We start from the raw sequence: 22797 nt of genomic DNA, 5'->3' as shown, positions 1-22797 counted from the left end.
CGATAAACGGCTCTCTATAACACGCTCGAAACCAGTCAGGCGGAAATAATGCCGAACAGGTTGAGACTTTAAATGTCTCCGTTTTTCTATTGACCTACTTAATTTCTACGAAATCGGTCTAGACGGTATTATATAAGCGAGCGCGTGTATGAGTGTTTATGTCGCGTTCGGCCGCGAGCGAGCGACGGGTAGAAAAACTCTACAGCTGAGCGGCACGCGCCAACACAGCGAGCGGTATCACACGTATACGCGACGGCACACAAATTCCAGAGTCCTCTTCTTTTATATAGGACTTAGAATATACTTATTGCAACTTACTTGCATAGGACAGCATATATATATTATGGACGATATGTACATTGGTCATATACACGGACGAAAGAACTTGAAATGTAATAAGTGGATTAGTATATTGACAAAGACACAGATATAACTAATTGAGTTACGCTCTCTCACTCTCCAGATCTTATTTTCTACTACTTTTCAATGAGTTTTCACGGCGTGGGCCCCACGTTGGGCGCCAAAATTTGCGACGTGAACTGGCCTCGGAATCACGCCAGATCCGAGGGAGCACGCCCAATGGAAATCGGTAGCTCGCAGTATCGGCAATAAATGCTCGATTCGGTAACTTACGGTATCGGAAGCAGATGCTCGATTCGGTAACTCGCGGTACTCCACGCTCGTCGGGAGCAAGGTAACTCGCGAAATCGGCAATAACTGCACGATTCGGTAACTCGCGGTACTCCACGCTCGTTGGGAGCAAGGTAACTCGCGAAATCGGCAATAACTGCACGATTCGGTAACTCGCGGTACTCCACAAAATTCGGGAGCAAGGTAACTCACGCGATATCAGTAACCGGAAATGGGCGCCAGGTGCGAATAATCGCACCGCGGTATCGGTAACTTCAATAGTTCTCTAAAATTGCTCGGCCGCTCCCCGCTCAGTATATGGCAGAGGGGCGCAGTTTTTTTACTTAACGTTAGATATCTGGAGTGAGAGGCTAACGCAAGAATAACTCAATAATTAACAGTTAACAATGATGTATTTCAGTGATTTAGTTTACAAGAGTAAAGATGCTTAAACTATTCGGCCGGAGCCGATACGGCGGAAATAGGTTGATACGATGGTAGGGCCCTTCGCCCTATAAATTCGGTAACGAGAATCGAGTTCGATGCCTACATCAAATCTCGGGAACGTGATTACGATAATTCGCCGCTGATCCGACTATATACAGCCAACGAAGGACTTATATTTTGATCATCCGATACGGCCGGTGAAGGCCAAATAAATATACTTTAAACGACGGTAGCCTAACGGCCAGAAATGATATGTCGCGGATCGGCTATTTTTCGCGGGCTCCCACGCTTCTCGCCGAGACGCTAACTTTGCGGTAACAGCAGTCTCGCGGAGAACGTTCCCGAATCAAAATCCGCCCGCGGACATTCACCCACGGTACGGTGCTAACGCGACCAAAAGACGGTAATAATCGGTACTTTCAAAAGAAACGGTAACGGAACGACGGTAGCAATCGGTATCTTCGAAAGAACGGTAACGGTAGAACGGTACGGTAACAAAACGAACGACAAACGAAACGGTAACGAGAAGAGACTGTCGGCACTTAATTCCCGCAAGTCGGAGAGACTTTTTACGCGCTATCCGGAGCCGGCTGGACATGCGGTAATTGAGCGTAATTGAGCGCTCACGGTATCAAAACTATGGTTAATTGTGTGAGAGACACAAAATACAGAAATAACTCACGCTACCAGCCATAACCGGACGGAACTCTACGGCTACCCGAGAGGCGGCTTACAACGAGTGGACGTCTTCGGCGTCTTCGGTGTCGTCGGGCTGAGTCCCGGGTGTCGTCCTCACGCACTTGCGGCACACCGAACAGTGGCTCTTCTCGGCTCTGCACGCAGGTCCTCTCCAAGTCCGCGTCGCCTTCCTGCGCATCCTGCCGATTTTCCGAAAAGGGGGGCCCCTGAGAACCGCCCACAGTTCATCCAGGGCGCCCCCCTCCGCTCTCTGTGGTTTCCTCAAATCTTTCGGCCGTTAACGTGTCGATGAGTCGAGGTTCCCGGAAGGGACTGGTTAGGCTGGCCGGGCCATACTCCGGTCCTTCCGGGTGCAGCATCTTCGGGGTCCCCGGCGCCGTCTGCAGCCGGGCGAGATCCGCTGCTGCGTGTTTCTGCGTTTCTTAGACTCTGTGGCTGAAACCAAAGCGGAGTTAGATAGGGCTTGGATGGCGGAGGCGACGGGATCGCGGTACCTGACCTTATGCCGTGGGGTCACTGACGCGTGACACCCGTCGATGATCCCTCGGCGTCCGGTCTTCCTGGCGATGCTGCATCTTCGCCCTGAGGCACAAAACACGCAACGCCGCCCGCACGGGGTCTCGCCTTACAATTTAAAAACGATATTAATGGCATAAAACGGGAATGACAATACAAACAACGCGTACAAATTGTGGAGTCCCGCGGGTTGCTCTCTCCACGCGAGGAGCAACACCAGGACTCTTTGCTCCCTCGGCCGGGCTATCGCCCTTGTGACGGCGCTCGAAAAGCGTCACGTCACAATATTGCACCATATTGTAGTAGTAGTAATAAAGATCACCTTTGTATATAAATGTATAATAGTTTATTATAATACAGTGTAAAATATACATAGTTTATTACAATACATCGTCTTTATTTATCCAAGAATTATGTGAATTGTCGAATCTCAACCACTTTACAAACACCTTATCGTCCTTTCGGCGCAACACCTTCTCCACGAGATAAACGTCGGGTTGTACGGTCTTGAGCAATTCGTACTTGTAAAAGCCTCCCGCGACCGGATCTCCGCGATAATCTTTAATCAGATACGTCACAGGATTGGTACGTTGCACCGTGGCGATCTTAAACACCTCCGTCGAACAATTCGGTGTGTATCCTTTCTCGAATACAGTTTTGAATTTGCTCACGCGCACCGAATCACCCACCATGAATTTCGCCGGCGCGGCAATTTTTATATTACCGTACACGGTGCTCAAGAGTCCCTTTGCGATCTCGGGAGTGACATCGATCGGGCGCATACCGATCGTACGATGTTTACGACCGTTGTATTCCGAGACCAATCGCGGTAAATCGTCGATCCACCTGTACGATCCCGTGAGCGTGAAAAACTTCCACATTTCGTTCTTCAACGTGCGATTGAATCGTTCCACCACCGAAGCCTTCATAACCGAGTATGTCGAATAATGATTGATGCCGTGTTTCTTGACAAGATTTTGGAAATCTCTGTTGTAAAATTCTTTTCCATGGTCAGTCTGCAAATTTTTCGGAATTCTCTCCCTAAATATCGCGGAAAATGCTTTGGACGTTTCGATTCCACCTTTGGTCTTTAAGGGCATAGCCCACGCGTACTTGCTCAACACATCGATAACGGTTAGAATGTAGTTGCAGCCGCTGTTGGATCGCGAGTACGGTCTCATCTCGACAATGTCAGCCTGCCACAAATCGTCGTATCCTTTCACGACGACTGGCCTACGCGTAAAGTTTCTTCTCGCCGGTGCGTGGAGCTCGTCCACGAGCGATCTCCTCTCCAGGCTCACCGCTTCCTTCTCGCTCATTGCGATTCGTTTTGCTTCTTTTTCATCGCCTCATCGTAGTATTCGATGAAATTTTTTTTCACAGCTCTACGAAGATTGTGAATCTCTCGCTCGACAAGACTCTTCGTCTCTCGCTCGCGATCGACGAGTTTACCATCGAGTCGCGCTACACTCTCGTCGAGGAGACCTCTCAGATCGTGAATCTGTCGTTCCAACGCCACGTATCTGGTCTCGATGTAATCGTCGTGGTCTCTCTTCCAGGTCCGCTCGGTATTCTCCGAATCTTCGAATCTCGAAAGTACTTCTCGCTTAAAATTTTCACAGAGCATACGATTTTGATTCTCACGATTGCTCATAAGCTTGAGGTGATGATCCAGATGCAGCTTGTTGACGGCGTCGGTGTCCGCTTCAGGGTCGGCGAGATGTCTGATTACACGTGACTTGGCGTTGAAAACCTCACCATCCTTGCAGAGACAATTCTCGCGCACGTAATTCTTCGAGACTCCACCGCTCTGTCTCGTCACCCCCACCGCTCTGTCTCGTCACCCTGTCGCTTCCTCCTAACTGTAGTCCGAATTTGTTGATAGACATTCTTGTAGCATCACACGAGCAATACTGGCGATAGTTGAAAAGCTGTGATCAATTTATAATCAGACCAGCTTCGCGCAGTTCCTCGATAATCGAGAGAAACTCGTTATCGTGCGCGTTGTTTCTCGCTTGACGGGAGGCGTCCAGCAATCGAAGGCGATCCACCAATTCGTTCGGATCATCCCAGTGCACGTAATCGACCGCGTTGTCGGTCACAGTCATGGTCTGTGGTACGTTACACTTGGGTAACGTGCGACCCGCACCTCTCTTGTTGAGATGTGCAACACCTCCACCTTTCTTAGATATCAGAGGTGTGATGATATGTTTGTATTTGTATCCTTTGTTTCCCAAAACAGGTAAATGTGCGTTATGACCGCGTCTGTGAGCGTTAGTAGCGAGTAGTATGCTCTTGTACTTTTGTTTGTCATCCTCCGTACACAGCGTATCGTCGGGAAGTCTTTTAAATATTAATTCAAACAGACCGGGTGTGCCCGCGTATTTCACACCGTCCACAATCACATTGTCGTCTCTATCAATGTCGAAGACCTTGTCTCCGAGAAACGTTCCCGCCTCGTTGAAGTATACATCGTACACGTTGTCGATCCCTCTCTTCTTGTCACCGCTCAAGAGCTCCCCGATGTACTCTTGACCCAGTGGACCCATTTGACCATACAGAGCTTCCCGACCATCGGACGTTTGCATCGTCTGTCTCACGGATGTTACAAAAGACGGGTCCGTGGTTTCGAACACGTTTTCGGTCGGTAAATATGTCGGCGCTTTAAACACCAATTTTTGCGACTGGAACGGAGTCGAGGCTTGTATCGGTGACGTCAATGGGGTCTGTATCGGTGTCGTCAACGAGGTACGCTTGATTTTCTTCTTCTCAGAGCTTGTCCGCTTTCGTTTGATGTCCGGTTTGTTTTTAATCTCGAGATCGTCAACTGAATCATCGTCACCCTTGATGTTCTCGACGATTCGTTTCAACGGCTCTACGATCGGTTTCAACCGTTTCTCCAATTGCACCTCTTGCTCCACTCTACCCGTCTTCAACGTCCGATGCTTCTTGCGAATCGACTCACTCGTACGAGCGATTTCCTTCGCGATCTTCTCCCTCTCGTCGATATCTTTCGTGTCGAGCGTCATCGTCAACGTCTCGAGAACAACTAACCATTCCGCGGTACCGCAAACTCGTTAAAATTACGTCTGTATCGTCCATCGTTAATCGTACTATCCTTGTCTATCACTAAAAAACCGTACTTGTGCTGCCAACATGCGTGACACAATGTACCGAAATCTTCGTAAATCTACGTCATGTCCGTATTCACATGATCGTTGTAGACAAGCTTAAAGTTTGTTCCATCCTGCTTGAATATTACGAGTAAATTCGCGTTGTCGCGCACGAGATGTTTCGGTATTTTTGCATACGTTTGGCACAGATAAAAACAATCGACCTTCGAATGTCGACCCATAGCAAAGTACTCGCGTATCGCATTCTGCTTGTCGCACGCCATATCGTCGAAAACGAATACGGAATTCGGTAACGCCTCGCTGTGCGGTACAATTGTGTTGTTGTCCGAGAATGTAAAGTAGCCGATTTCATCGATCGATCCGAGCAATCTTTTGAGATATCGATACTTTGGTTGATTCAACGATTTCGAGTACACGTACACGTTTTCGAAACGTACACCGTTCGGACTTTCCAGCAGACTAATCATTACATTGGTTTTACCGCAATTCGAGGGACCGCAAATGATACCGCGTATCGTGTTTGGCAGCATTTTACCGTGTCTGCACGCCTTCTCACAAACCCCTTGCGTCTTATCATCCATGTTTTTCACACGGATCGTGTACGGTTGTTATACAAATTTCATTTTTTACCAGACTCTTTCTCATCCTTGTTATTACGCGACGAGTGCGCAGCATCGGATGTCGGAAAGAGCGGTGCTCGGATATTTGTCGCTAGATCTAAAATATCTCTATTTCCATACATGATTCGGACATTATCCTGAAAAAAAAAATATTGTTTCAAACACACGATTAGCAATACACGTTTGCGACATTCACCTCCTTCCGTTCCTTCTTATTATCCCAGTTATTCATTGTACTTTGTCGTCCGACAAACTTTGATATTCTACTAGTTAATGATCGATACGCGCCTCCTATTTATAGGTGAGCGCTGTCGAAACACACCTCAGTTGGAAATGTGATTTACACGCGATACGTTAGAATTCGCGTTCTATGAAACGATACAAGGGTGCCGGTTTACTGAACAGTGTGATAAATCGACTACCGTTGGAGCTGCATATACCCGGCTGCATATACCAATTTTGCGGGCCGGGGATTCGTCTGCGGAAACGACTCGCGCGAGGAGATCGAGGTATCAATCCGTTAGACGCGGCGTGCCGCAATCACGACATCGTGTACTCGCAAAACCGCGAATCAGCGGACCGCCACGCAGCCGATCGCGTTCTCGCCGATAAAGCGCGGGTGCGGATCACCGCTGCGGACGCGACTCTCGGTGAGAGGGCTGCTGCTACCACCGTATGGGCTGCTATGAAAGCAAAGACGAAATTGGGGATGGATATGACAAAGAGAAAAAAGAAGAAAACCAAGAGGAGAACGCTTCCGACGGCGAAACGCGGTGGTATGTTACCGTTGTTACCGCTCTTGGGAGTCATCGGTTCGCTTGCCGGTGGAGCGGCGGGTGTTGCAAAGGCAGTGAACGACTCTAAGGCCGCGCGACGAAAACTCGAAGAGACGAAACGTCACAATAAAGCAATGGAAGAACGGGGGATTTATCTCGCTCCGTACAAGCGGGGCAAAGGATTGAAGAGAAAAAAAAAAAAACGTCGAAAAAACGATAGAGATGCCCGCGAGTGCCACCACCAATCTACAGTTGTTACAAATAGCGAAGCGTATGCGAATACCATATTTCCGAGGTGTCTACATGCGTAACGCTTTACCCGACAAGATACATAAAAATGAGAGCGGTATCGTGAATTTGGACGATGTCGACGGGCCGGGCACGCATTGGATGGCGTACGTCAAGAGAGGCGATCGCGCCGTATACTTTGACAGCTTTGGCAATTTGCAACCGCCGAAGGAGCTTACACGCTACCTCGGAGACACCGATACAACGATAACGTACAATCGCACGGTCTACCAGACGTACGATCAAACGATCTGCGGACAATTGTGCCTCCTGTTCCTCCAGAAAATAGATATAAAAATCGATCCGCCATCGATCGACATCAGTCGTCGATGGAATCTCGGCAATGTCGCTGACGCTCACTCTAAGCGGTAAAAGCAGCGTTCTCACGGTGGATTATTTTCCACCGATAGACTTGAGCGATAGGGACTACGAGCTCGGCCTAACCACGATGGAGACCTACAACACGATTCCGAACGCGACGGTAGCGAACAATAAATTTTATTTCGACGACAATGACGAAAAAATTACAATTCCCGAAGGATCGTACGAATTAGACGCCATTACTTCTTATCTAAAACGCGCGATACTGCAAAAACGAGGAAAAAGTGAAGAGCAAGATTATCCATTGTCACTTCGTCCCAACGTTAATACCATGAAAAGTGAAATCATGTGCGCTTTTCGAATAAATTTCGCTAAACCGAATACCATCGGACCGCTGTTTGGATTTTCGACGGGTCGTATACTGGAACCAAGAAAGTTGCACGAATCAGATTCCTCGGTAAACATCGTCAACGTAAACATTATTCGAGTGGAATGCAGCATAACCACGGGTGCGTACGCCAACGACAGGTCGGTGCACACGATACATGAATTTTCACCGAACGTGCCTCCGGGATATAAAGTCTCGGAAACACCGGCGCAAATCATTTACCTTCCGGTCATCGTGAGGAGCGTTACCGATATCACCTTGCGTGTGATGGATCAAGACGGACGATTGATCGATTTTCGCGGAGAGGAGATTACCATCAGACTGCACTTGCGGCGACGTGGTGCGAGGAAATGCTCGTGTTGAACGAACAGCGAGTGATTGAGAGAACAACGAAAATTGGGAAAACATCACCATTCAAGAGGCTCAGTACGACGAACGTAAACTTTTTAAAATCGTTGGGATTCGTTGTGAGAAACGTTTAAAGAGATGGATATACTCGACATCGCTGACGAGCCCGTCTTCGACGAGCGTATCGTGAAATATGAGATGCACACGTACAATCCGTACGCTAACACGACGTTGGGACACAGCGATGAGATACGAATACCGATACAGCAACAGGATTTGTACACGTTACCGTGTGAGAGTTTTCTCTACATTGAAGGAAAACTCGTTACTCCTGCCGATGAGAATAGAGATAACGTGTGTATAATGGGAAATAATTGTGTCGTGTTCATGTTTGATGAAATGCGATACGAGCTCGACGGAGTTGAAATCGATCGTAACAGAAACGTTGGAATAACGAGCACGATCAAAAACTATGTATCGCTGACGACGGAGAAGAGCAAGACGCTGAAATACGCATCGTGGAATCCGGATGGAAATCCGTTGCTTGATGGAAACTTTAATTTTTGCGTTCCGCTCAATACTCTTTTAGGATTCTGCGAGGACTACAAACGGATTGTAATCAACGCTCGTCACGAACTTGTATTGATACGATCGCGCAACGATAATATTTTTCTCGTTGGACGAGTCGGTACGAATCCAACGATCGAACTACTCAAGATACAGTGGCGAATGCCGCACGTATCTCTGAGCGAAGTCAACAAGCTGTCTCTTCTTCGAACTTTGGAAAGCGGAAGATATCTGAGCGTGTGCTTCCGTTCGTGGGATCTGTACGAGTTTCCTTTGCTGCAGAATACAACGAAGCATTCCTGGGCGGTCAAAGCTGCGACGCAATTGGAAAAACCGCGATACGTAATCTTTGCTCTCCAAACCGGTCGAAAAAACGTACTGTTTGAAAACGCTACGCAATTTGACGCTTGTAAACTCACCAATGTGAGACTGCATTTGAATTCAGATTTTTATCCGTACGACGACATGAATTTGGATTTCGACAAGAGTCGATACGCTATACTGTACAATATGTATGCGCGTTTCCGCAAAGCCTATTATGGACAGGACAATACGTATTTGGACATCGATGAATTCTCGAAAGCCGGTCCGTTCGTAGTCATAGATTGTTCGCGACAAAACGACTCTGTCAAGAGCGCCACCGTTGACGTGCGAATAGAATTTGATTGTAAGGAAAATATACCGGCCAACATCACCGCCTATTGTCTCATTACCCGTGTTCACAAGTCGATGATCAAATCGATATCGATTATGATTTTTCGGACCGTTTGATTTGATAATGACTAGATAATGACTAGATAATAATGAGATTCTTTATTGATATTCGAAAGAAAATCGACACTTTATCAATGATACATCGATGTACAATCAATAATAGATCAGCAAAATATTTCATCGATATCATATCGATATCATATCAATATCTAGTTGATATATAAATAATATCCAGTAGATATTCCTTTGTAGGTAGGTAATATATAAAACACAACTAAAATTTAATTGCTGACACATGTTATTTATTATAATATAGAATATATATTCGTATATATATATCGAATATATATACGTAAAATATAGAATATATATATATATATAATACAGAAGACATTAGAAAAATAATTTTTGCTAACATTTGACCGTAACTAAATCGTAAACAATACCATAAACAATATCTAAAAAAAATAAAAATTAATGTTATTAAAAACCGAGCTGGTCATGTATTATAAATGTCTTCTTATATATAAGATTAAAATATTAATTATTTTCTTTGTTTTCTTGTTGCCGCTTCTTCTTGTCCCTGCGAACGGTTGAAAATTTATCGGATAAATAATTTGCTACCTCCAATTTCCTTTTATCTCTGTCTTTTGTATCAGATACTTTTTCCATATCCATTCTCTTATCAAGGAGAGCTAAATTAAAATAAATTATATATAAGTCAAGATAGAATTTATAATATATAGAGATTTAAAGAATGTAGTAAAATAGAGATAAGAATAAAAAATTAACGCACTCTTTAAATAATCCACCTTCTCAGGAGTACACATTGGCAAAGCATTACGGTTTTTTGATGGTTTAGCAGTTCGCTTTTCCATTTCACTTTTGGTCCACTGTAATTCGCTGAGCGTTTTTATAAATCGAGAATCATGATTTTTTCCATCTGATAAATTTTTATTAGCTGCCAGAAATTGCTCTTTAGAGATCAATTTTATCTATAAGAATAGAAAAGGTAATGTATGGAAAATTTATGCAATATATCTCTCAAAAGCACAGATTTACTTTTTCATAAAAATATCTTTGTCTCATTCATCACAATTTCTTTAATTATAACAATCTGTTTACTAATATATAGTTATTGTTCATTATTATACTTAGTATGATAACGTCTAGTTCAACACTACATATAATTAAAAGCAATGAAATAAATTCTTAATAATCTTAATAATCTAAATAAATTCTTAAATTGATTAATTAACTATTCATTAACTATGAAATTTGCAAAATGTGGTAACTTTTCTGTTCGGTTTAATCTCTTCTATTGTCATACGAATGCGTGGCAGATATACAGGGTGTCTGGCAATAATCGCCCCACCGGTCATATACAGGTAGAGGAGGTCAAATCGAGTAGAAAAGTCCTTTACCATTTTTTAATTTTCATAATAAGTACCGAGTAATTAACGAAAAAAGATCGGCGAATCCGCGCGAGTAAAGCGCGCGCGGTGAGAAGGACGTCCCACTGCTACGCAATCACTAGGACACAAGGATCTAGCGTTACGCGCCGCTCGTATGTTGCCATTGTCATTTGTAGAGCGCTCCTCCCAACGCTTCATCGCGCGCCTAGTGATCGCATAGCAGTGGGATGTCCTTCTCGCTGCGCGCGCTTTACTTGCACGGATTCACCAATCTTTTTTCGTTAATTACTTAGTACTTATTACAAAAATCAAAAAATGGTAAAGGACTTTTCTACTCGATTTGACCTCCTCTACCTGTACATGACCGATGGGGCGATTATTGCCAGACACCCTGTATATATATATGTATTTATTTATTTATTTATTTATTTATCATTTTGTCCGACTAGTCGCGGGCATTATGCATAATTTATCATATGCCTCATTTATCATTTTGTCCATAACAATATTTATGAGCGGTAGTGTAATAGTAGACGAGTCTAAACGTCCAGTGTTAAGACATAAGTACTAATTGTAAGTACATTTTTAGTTCAATTTAAAAGTTTATATTTTATAAATATATATGTGATATTGTTTATATATTTCTTAAAGGTATACAAAAATATACTTGTAATCTTTGTTAAACGTGCAATTTTATTTTTAAAAATGCGAGATTTAATTTTGACGTTATAAATAAATCAAAAAAGTTTTTTTTTTATATTTTAATTTTAATTTTATTTTTATTTTTATTTTTATTTTATTTTTATTTTATTTTTATTTTATTTTTATTTTATTTTTATTTTATTACATATACGTTTTTAATAAATACGAATTAATTTCTATATTGTATGAAACACTCTTTTTCCATGTCTATAGATAATGAGACAATTCAGTAGTTCTTTTTAAATTCAACACTCTGTATATTAGTTTTCAAATATAATTTAAATTTATATTGTCTAAACTATACTGTAAAATCTAAAAGTTTAATAAACTATTTGAATAATTTTACAAAATAAAACTAGCGCACCTTTATTAAAACACTACTTTCAATTACCACATTGATAAAAATCTATGTGCAGAATGCATTAAAGGACTATGCATATATCCCACACAGCACATGATATCATTCGAATATTCTGTAGTCATACTGTGAATATACGTACTATACATAATATACTGAGAATATTTCTATAACATCTCTTATAGTATATTATTTTTCGTATATTCTCAGAACATTCTTATAATATCTCTTATAGTATATTACTTCTCGTACATTCTCGTATATTCTTAGAACATACTTTTAAGTTACGTAAAATAATTTATGCAGTGCTGACAGTGAATTTCAGAATGCAGCTTTAAATTTCCTAATCTCCGAAAGAGAGCGCTCGTATCTCCTTCTGGCTCGCTATTTACCAGGACTCGCGATACTAGCGCTCGCGCAAGTGTTATTAGAAGAACTGTCTAATACAAGAAAGCAAGTGCCGTGATTGCCATTTCAAAAATAAGTCTACGTGAAAGCAACCAATATTCTCTAAGGTTTGTTCAAATTATTATTACTCTTATTAGTCTTTAGTCAATTTCTTGTTTTTTTTTGCTTCCAAGTTGCTTTCTATTTACACCAAAACTCAGATAATTCTCATTTGACGTCATAACTCAGTTGAATGCACGTTTCTTTTCATTCTGACAAATGAGATTCAACTGAGTTTTTACCTACCTACAATCTGCACAAGCTCAAAATCGTGTGCTTTATTGAGGTTTGTTAACTCATATTAAAAGTGAGGTTATAAATTTGTGTGTTGAATGGCTAATATGAATGAAATACTGCCATCAAAAAAGAAAAAGATTAAACATTTTTGTTATCTTTAATAATAATATTTTATTCTTTATGTTAGCAATTCTATTAAAAAATTGAAATCGACGGTTAACAGTAACCGACGTTGGAAAAAGTGGCCCATAAACTTGCGCGTTTTTTTAAATCAAAACAAGAAGAATAAAAGTAAACAGTCAGTGCTAGATGTTCGTATGTATTGGAGTACAATTATGAAATAAATAACGTTTCAACCTGTATCAGGTCATCTTCCGTTAAGGGGTTACCTGCAGTCAGTAATTTTGAAAAAATCGATTTTGAGATTTTGACATTTTCTTAAAGTACAACATCCCAAAAGTGTCGTCATAAATTTTCAAGCTAATCCGACTATAATTGACGGAGCGATAGCGGTTGTATGTGCCTACTTGTGTTCTACGAAAAACAAGTCGACATATTTAACCCTAGGCCTTCAATTGTATTTTTCGAAGATGTATGTGTGTATAAACGGTTCGAAGTAACTATAGCATCCGAGGAAGCAGAAGGTTCATTATATGGTCCTGGAATAGATGATTATGTGTAAGTTCCCCAAAAAAATTTTTATTATAAAATATTTCGTAAAAAAAACTTTAAATGCGTTTTTCTCAAAACTACAATTTCAAAGTTGGTGATCACTGTAATTCAAAAACGGCTTAACCGATCGGTCTGAAATTTTTTGTGCTTATTTCAGATACAATTTATGGGTCCCTGATCGTAGGATTTTTTTTTTTCAAAAAACTTTTTTTTTATAACCAAAAAACGTGCGATTTTTTACCGAAAATTTAATTTTTTTTTTGTAAGTCCGCCATTTTGTTAAAAACTAAAATTTCGCTAAAACCTTCGATCAGGGACCCGCTATACTCTTATATTAACTAATGCAATCGGGATTTTTTATTTCAGATAAACCAGTCAAAAGCTACAGTGATCACCGCAAAACACCTTTTTTTTCAGGACCTCTGGGAAAACCGCCATCACACGCTTAAAAATCAATATTTTTGCATAAAAATTTTTTGTAATACTCTTAGAATATACGTCTGTCATATGCTGAAACTTATTTTTATAAATACTTATACAATACTTCAAAAAAAATTCCCAAAAAAGGGCTTTTTTTCGGCCTTCTAAGTGCAGGTAACCCCTTAATTTTATATATTAACAGAAGAACCAAATTGAAGATTTGAATTATTTTATATAATTAAAATCGTATCTTTTATATAATATGAAATCATATTTTATGTAATTAACATTTCTTCCAAATTAATATTTTTTTTTATAATTTAAATTTTAGTCTTAACATTAAATTTGACCATGAACAATACATTAATACTTGGAATTCTCAGCGATTTCATAATGCGAAATTCTAACAAGATATTGCGTGCGAATAATTAGCAATGATAAATAATTCATTTTCAAAAACGTTATAATGTATGATAAATCAATTTTTGTAAGAATTTGAAGATGAGCTGATATAAGTTGTTTATTTTATAATTGTATTTCAATACACACGCACGAACATCTAGCACTGGTCTGTTTGCTTTTTATTCTTATTGTTAATTTTGAATTTATTGGCCTTGAATTTAATTCATTTCTATCTTTAATATTCACTGAACAATGACGTCATTATTTGAGTATAAAATACTCACATAACTTTAGACTTGTGTGAAAATGGAGAACAACTGCATTCTCTCTGCTATATATTGTCCGCATTAACAATAATTGTATATTAACACATTCTAATAGAATAAAAATGAATCGAAAGCACCAAAGAAGAAATATTTCATATGTATCAAAACGCCACTTCGACAGAATAACTAAGTTAGAATCGGAAATGATTTCTTATGTTCTTCTCAGCACATTACATGAAACATCACATATTAATATTAATGAAAATTCCACAAAAACTTTTGTAAATGTTTCCACAATGGGTTGTGATATTCCGATTGATGAGGATATTGCTGGTAATAGTACTATTAATGAAGTGAGGGAAATAATTAATGAAACATCTATAGAAGATAAAAATGATTATGAATGCAGACAATCAAATAATTATACATCTGATTCGCAACAATCATCTGAAGAATTTTTACCTTATCTATCAGAAAATACAGAAATAATAGACAGTAATATAATAAGTGATTTAGCTATGTGGGCTGTAAAATATCAAATTTCTCACATTGCTTTAAGAGCATTATTACACAGATTGAGAAAACATTCTTGCTTTTCAACGTTATCATCAGATCCAAGAACACTTTTACAAACACCAAGGAAGCAAGAAATACGTATGATAGCGCCAGGAAGCTACTATCATTTTGGTGTATTAAATTCCGTATCAAAGATACTAGCATCTATAAAAGATAACATTGATTGTATAAAAATAACTATTAATATTAATGGGTTACCACTATCAAAATCGTCAACACAGCAATTTTGGCCTATATTAGGTTCGGTTGTTCCATATAATAATGTTTTTATAATTGGACTTTATTACGGTAACGAAAAACCAGCAAATGCCAACGATTTTTTGAGGGATTTTGTTGATAAAGCAAAAGATTTATTCGAAAATGGCATTAATTTTAATGGCCGTAACATACCATGCAGGCTAGAAGCTCTAATTTGCGACACACCAGCAAAATCATTCGTTCTTTGTGTGAAAGGACATACAGGATACTATAGTTGTACTAAATGTCAAACAGAAGGAGAATATGTTTGTAATCGAATATGTTTCCCACAAGTCGATGCGCCACTTCGAACAAATGACGATTTCATTCAAAAGATAGATGATAATTATCACAAGCCAAATATCACTTGTGTTTTACTGAAATTACCTCATTTTATGCCGGTGACAAATGTTCCTTTGGATTACATGCATTTGATATGTTTGGGAATTATGCGCAAATTGATATATTTATGGCTTGTGGGAGACATTCAGTATCGATTACAATCAAGAACTGTTGAAGAAATTTCTACAAGTCTAGTAACACAGCTGAAACCTTCAATACCTGTAGAATTTGCAAGGAAGCCACGAAAACTCGATTGTGTTAAATTATGGAAGGCTACGGAGTATAGAATGATATTATTGTATATAGGTCCATTAGCTTTTAAATCCAAATTAAAAAAGAATGTTTTTTTTAATTTTCTAACATTACATGTGATTGTAAGAATTTTGTCATCACAAAAATTAAACGAACATCTAACCTATGCGCAAGAATTGATTCTTTTTTTTATAAATACATTTAAGAAACTATATGAAACTCAACATATATCACACAACGTGCATAGTCTTATACATCTTGTTTCTGATGTCCAAAAATTTGGGCCACTTGATAATTTTAGTGCATTCAAATTCGAAAATTACATGCAAATAATAAAGAAATATATTAGAAAAGCAGATAGACCTTTATCGCAAGTAGTGCGCAGATGCATTGAAAAAGAAATAAACTCTGAATCATCACTATCATTGATTACTTTATCAGATTGTATAATGAAACATCCCAGTTTAATGGCGTTGCATTCTGATGGTCCACTGACAAACAACAGCACCAATCCACAATACAAAATTGTGAAATATAATGGACTAACATTAAAAGCTGGATCACTGGCGGATAATTGTTGTGGCTTAAAATGTGGTGCAATTGTGTGTATACAAAATATAGTGTACTGCACTAAGCGAAATATTTCAATAATAATAGGTCATGAATTTTTGGAAAGAGAAAATCTATATAATATTCCTTGCCCATCCTCATTACTTGGAATTTATACTGTACACTCTTATTCTAATTTGAAATCATGGCCGTTACAAAATGTCATTACAAAATATGTCAAATTGCCTTGTGAAGATAAATATACAGTTTTTCCATTGTTGCATACCGCTATGTAATTTATTGTAAAAGAATATTTATTGTAACAGTATATTTATTGTAATAAAATGAATGACGACAAATTTTACGTCATTGAGTTTGAGGATGGACTTCAAATAGTGCCCAACAATTGGTTGAGTACAGACCTGAAGAGTGCTGTCTGGCCTGTTGGTTTCATCAGTAATATAAGATACGATAAAGCTGTAAAATCGATGGAAGAACCGCAAAGTACATGGTTGAGTCATCCCATTAAAAAAATCTATGGAACATATTGTAAGTAATATTATATTCTTCTTAAATGTATTATTACTTCTCTGTATGAAATATTAATATATTTTAATGTTCTTTTGTAATATAACTTAACAATATGTTTCTTCATAATTATATTCTTTTTTTTTGCAGCGCATTATGCAGTAGCAAGAAAAAAATTAAAAGAAGCTGAGGAAATATCAGATCTCAATTCTGGAACTGAGAAAAATGAATATCTTAAGAGGTCTAGAAAAATTAGAGCCGCAAAACTCATGAACTCATCAATGAGTGGTGGTGATGAACTTTCTGATGAAAATTTGCTGTCTGATCTTCCAACAGTTCCAAAAACTTCTAATATGACTACTAAACATGTTTCGAAAAAACAAAAACTAGAAAGACGTGCAAAAGAAGGTATGAGCATTAATAGAAATAATAATGGATTAAAAATCATGAGATGTTTTAATAAAGATCTAGTGAAGCAAATATTGAAGTTACTTATACTGTTCATTATGTATAAATTATACATGTATGATTCTTGTTGATAGAACAGGGTAAGCAACTTTAGCAGGGTTAGGACTTACTTTACTAGATTTAGGGAGGGACAGTCTTTTGCTGAAAAAAAATCAACTGTTAACTGTCTTTTGCTGAAAAAAGTCCCATTATAAAATATTTTTTATATATATCACACAACAAAGTAAAGAAATATAAAAGCACGTTAAACTTTTTTGTTTTAGAATTACAAAAGCATACAAACGAAATTTTTGATGGCGATTTGGATTGTATAACTATGAATGATTGCAATAATAATTTAAGTATGTATACACTACTTATAATAACAAATATTATATTTTATCGAATTTTTTATAATATTGTGTTTATCATAAATAAGATAAATTTTGTATATTTAGATATAAATATAATAGAAATAATGTATGTACAAATTATATGAACATCACATTGATAACATTGTTTCAATATATTTAGAGCCGCAATGTAAAAATTTTTCTAACACTAAACATAATAAGGAGAATTATGATAAAAGCGAAATGAGCAGAATTCAATTTTCTAAAAATGTATCATATGATGAAGAATCGTATGATACTGATGATAGCGAATTTTTAACATCAAATTTAAACCGGAATAATACAGGAGGTTAGTATACCAGTTTATTGTTATTTGTATTTTACATTGTATTTTATTTTTGTAATTATTGATGAATTAATATGCTGTGTACAGTCATATTAGTGTTTCTGAAACAAATCAGCATGAATTTAGTTATTATATTTTTTTTCTTATTTCTAACATAAACAATTAAAAAATTTTTTTATTTTATTTGTAGACAATTAAAATGTTTTTTATAATGAGAATTTTCCAATAAAAAATACAGTTTACACTGTGTTATATTATAATTTGTATCTATTACCAAAGACCGTCCGATCTTAATACTATTGCAGAAATAAAATCAAAATTAATAATGCGATTTAAAACAAATATAAGCAATTAATAAAAATAGTAATGCATAAAGTAAGTGTTTAATATAGATGGAAAGAAAGACATGCAATTTGTAATATGTATAGCACATTATATCTATTATCAACAATGAGATGAACATTGCATATAAAGCTTCATTATGTATTAATTAATTTTAAAATTGTATTGGAATAATGGTAACATTTTTTTTATTACGTTTAGATACACAATGTACTGGAAATTTCATCACTCACAGTGAAGCAAATAATGAGGATAATATTGCGAGTGACAATTGTGCAGCCTCAAAGAAAACAGCAGTATTAAGTCCAGAGTTGAATCATGAACAAAGTTAGTAAAGGAACTAATTTTTATTGTATTTTTTATTTGTGACATATTAATACTTATAACTTTATTTATTCTGAAGCAACTTGGCACAATTTATTTCTTTTTTTATATTTCTTTATTTGTACAATTTTTGAAAAATTTTTTATTTCATTTGTACATAAATATGCATCAAAATTTCAATTGTTTTAGAAAATTTTCAACATTTTTTAATAAGAAAAGTAATACATTTAGAATTAGCATTGAATAATATAAAAAAAAATCAAAAAATCATGTTGCAAAAATTGTCAATAGATTCTTTCCATACAAAAAAAAAAGAAACTATTGATACATTAAACGATTTTCCATTGAAAGACCAAAACGATCTAGATACTATGGAAATAAAACTACAAAATGATTCTATTTATCGAGACAAAATGGTAAGTAAAATGTTAGTATTTTATTATAAACAGTGTCTTTGAAAAAAGAAAGGATAATGGTTTAAAATCTGACAAACAATTTAATTATGAAAACAATTTGTACAGTATAAATGTTATTTAAATACTTTTACTCACAATTGCAAATCCCAAGTTGATATCTTTCTTTTTATTTCTGGATGTTATATACAAAGAGTAGAAAACTGTTTAAATAATAAAAATACAACTTCAATTTTATAGTAACATATTTTGTAACTATTAATAATGCAATGTAATAATTTCAGAAAACACAATTGACACGTGTACTGAGCAATTGTTTAAAAACTTCATGTTTACGACTAATTAAACTAATATTTTCGAACCAACTTGCTCTGAATTATAGTTGGTTTGGAGCTAAAAAGAAACAAAATTTTTCTACTTTAAATGTATGCAAAGTAATAATGAGTAAGATATTTAAAAACTCTCTTTATTTTTTTTATTAATCAATGTTATAACTAAACCAATGAAACTTGTTTACAATTTTTCATATTTTTCAACAGTTTCTTTTAAATATTACAAATAAAGCATAAAATGTTACTTAATTTACATTGCATTACATTATAGTGATATTTGTTTTAATTTATTAATAAATATCTTTTTTCCAGGTGTTATACGAAAATCATTTCCTGATACTACAAATAATAAGATCTCTGCTCCTATTAAAACCTGGTTGGCTCATGCTAAAGAACGTATAGAGAGACATCAAAATCAATCTCAAAATCAAGATGAAAACCAAACTCAAGAATGAATTATGAAAGCTTGTCACATTTTTATTACAATAATTTTTTTGAAGTTTTATTTGGGTAAAGGAGAATAGGAGTTTCTTATATCTCCTTGGACATTGATCAATCTTTTTTTGAAATTTTCTTTGAATAAAAAAGACTAGGAGTTTTTAATATCTTCTTGAACATTGATCATTTTATTTTTTGAAATTTTCTTTAGATAAAAGACTAGGAGTTTCTTATATCTCCTTGGACATTGATCAATCTTTTTTTTATTTTTTTGAGTTTATTTTGGGTAGAGGAAAAAAGACGTTATTGATTTCTTGTTAATGTTGAAATTAAATTCAGAGAAATGATGAGGCGTTTAATTCTCAGCACGTAATTGTTAGAGAAATGTTATGGTAATAAAAATAAAACATCTATAAATTTAAATATTTTTTATTAATAATAATTTTATTAATAATATTATTATAATGTTTCAGTGATATATGGAAAAAAATATTGAAGCGGTGTACATACAAGCCACCGAAACGTTTTATTAGATAAAAGCCAGAATATTTATATTGGTGCAGAAAATTATGTTCGTTATGTTGATTCGAAGTTGAGAGAGGAAAAGGCACTTAGAAATACTTGGAACTGAATATGCAAAAGGGTTTACGGATTGTTGTGTGAAAATGTTAGTTACGACTTTTAAGTCTGCGATTTTTAAATCTCACGGAATATCCACAGATCAACATAATCAAACTAATAGTAAGTAATCACTATTAGTAATCATATGTGTGTATATATACATATATACATATATAATTCCTTGGTTTGCAATTAATTTTATGATGCTGTTTCTGTGATGCAGTACTTAACAAGAATAAATAATTACAGAATTCAAGAGAAACTAATGCTAGCTGAAACTAATGGCTAGAGTGTCCGACGATGTAAATGTTAAAAAATTTGGAAGAACATATATTGCGAACGCAGATCGAGCGGATATAATAGCAGTTGTGTAGATGTATTATATCATTCAAGATTTCGAGAAATATTATATAATATATATAATTAGTTGTTAGTTTCTTACTATATGTAGTGTTTTTCTAAGAAACGTGAGAAATCGTGCTGTAAACATTGAAAAACATTGAAGTCTTCCCGTGTATTTTTTTATAAAAAAATAAATAAATATATTTTACATTAAACAAATCAAAGTATAAATTAATTTATATACAAAGCTGTGTATATATGTATACGTGCATGATATACCGTTCACATACCGTAACCGTTCTATATGCATACTGCGGGATATTCACAGTACGTACTAAGAACCAAGTTACGCGAGACATAGGAACTTACTGAGTATGTACTGCAGGATATCGTAGTACGTATATCGAATATTTTGAGAATATACGCAATATACTTTTGTGATATTCTCCGAATATTCTCAGAATCTACCTGTGCTGTCTGGGTATGATATACCGTTCACATACCGTAACCGTTCTATATGCATACTGCGGGATATTCACAGTACGTACTAAGAACCAAGTTACGCGAGACATAGGAACTTACTGAGTATGTATTGCAGGATATCGTAGTACGTATATCGAATATTCTGAGAATATACGCAATATACTTTTGTGATATTCTCCGAATATTCTCAGAATCTACCTGTGCTGTCTGGGATATACTACGTGCTTTTCATGTTCATACTCCCAGATAGCACAAGACATTCTCTGAACGTTCTATTTATATTCTAAATATATTCTGAAAAGGAATATTTCTATTGAATGTTCTACGCACATTAATAGAACGTTCCAATTATGACTAATAAAGAACATTCCCAAAGATTGTTCTATGAATGTTTTATGAATATGCAGGTTTTGAATGTTCTCTATGATACATACTCTGGTGATATCTTTTCAGATCATTCACAGAACATGCTCAATATACCGCACAGTACTTATGAATGTTCACTGGATATTCTCTGAATGTTACTTGAATGTTCGCTGAATATTCATTAAATATCCACCGAATATTCCTTGTACATTCATATTGTACATTTTTGTGCATACGCATTTTCTGTTTTTTATTGATTAAGACTAACCTAAAAAATTCATTACATCATTGAAATATTTAGTTCGTTACCGCCTCTATAAAAAAATTACATCATTAAAGAAAGCATAAAAAAATAAAATAAGTTATTAAAACATACGATGAAACGCAAGCGTTCAAATACGACTTTCTACAGAAAAGTAGCACAAGGCACACAAATGTGTTTGGAAGTTTTAAGAAAAAATGTGAGTGATACTTTGGAAAACGTTCAAGCACAGATTTTTCCATATAACGGAGAATTATCTGACACTTCTGATAATGAAATGCCAAAACCACCAGATGAGGTACGTATGAATATTACAAATTGTAATACAGATGAAGTTCCAGAAGAAATTAATACCAATGATGAGATCAATGTCCCAATACCTATCAATAACGATGAAGATGTTCACCTAAATGAAAATAATGATATTCCAGTAGAATTTTCATATAAATTACGTTCGTGGGCACATAAATATAACATAATCCATGTAGCTATGGGAGATCTTTTAAAAATGCTTAAAACATTACTGTATCTAGAGCACTCAAACTTACCGAATGATCCAAGAACATTTTTTAATACTCCTCGTCACATTATTCTTAAGAATATGGAATCAGGAACATATTCCTATTTGGGATTAGAAAGTGCACTTCAAAAATTAAGTGCTTCAATTGGCGATGTTTTAAAAAAGATTGAGCTATTAGTAAATATTGACGGTTTACCATTAAGTAAAAGCTCACGAAGTCACGTTTATCCCATTCTCTGTTCATTGGCAGATTATCCAAAAAACATATTCATGATTGCTATTTATCATGGTTATGAGAAGATTAAGAATTACAATGCTTTCTTGAAAGACTTCACAAACGACTGTATTCATTTCACA

General features: G+C 36.5%; 1 protein-coding gene across 2 annotated transcripts; it reads left to right on the top strand.

Annotated features, from left to right (window-relative positions):
- The first annotated feature begins 10851 nt into the window (after window positions 1–10851).
- Window positions 10852–21033, top strand: LOC137000963 (uncharacterized). 2 transcript variants are annotated; one of them, XR_010891103.1, is made up of 8 exons: window positions 10852–13285; window positions 13646–16872; window positions 17002–17259; window positions 17583–17660; window positions 17833–18000; window positions 18541–19079; window positions 19721–20238; window positions 20320–21033. XR_010891103.1 is itself a non-coding variant. In XM_067358583.1 (7 exons), exons 2-6 carry the CDS (start codon window positions 16668–16670, stop codon window positions 18669–18671), a joined length of 840 nt encoding a protein of 279 aa, XP_067214684.1. In that variant the 5' UTR covers window positions 10852–13285; window positions 13646–16667; the 3' UTR covers window positions 18672–19079; window positions 19721–21033. The 2 variants fall into 2 exon arrangements, 1 of the variants encoding a protein (XP_067214684.1); XM_067358583.1 differs by having other exon boundaries at window positions 19721–21033.
- The last annotated feature ends 1764 nt before the right edge of the window (window positions 21034–22797 follow it).

Source organism: Linepithema humile, chromosome 7, assembly GCF_040581485.1.
Source record: "Linepithema humile isolate Giens D197 chromosome 7, Lhum_UNIL_v1.0, whole genome shotgun sequence".
Lineage (NCBI taxonomy): Eukaryota > Metazoa > Arthropoda > Insecta > Hymenoptera > Formicidae > Linepithema > Linepithema humile.
This window is presented reverse-complemented; position numbering and strand designations above follow the sequence as displayed.

What these genes read in the sequence shown, in the direction of transcription:
- LOC137000963 (XM_067358583.1), top strand. Translation starts at nt 16,668, where the DNA reads ATGAATGACGACAAATTTTACGTCATTGAGTTTGAGGATGGACTTCAA. An exon ending in AAAAATCTATGGAACATATT is followed by an intron (nt 16,873 to 17,001) that starts GTAAGTAATATT and finishes TTTTTTTTGCAG; the next exon opens with CGCATTATGCAGTAGCAAGA. An exon ending in TGATTGCAATAATAATTTAA is followed by an intron (nt 17,661 to 17,832) that starts GTATGTATACAC and finishes CAATATATTTAG; the next exon opens with AGCCGCAATGTAAAAATTTT.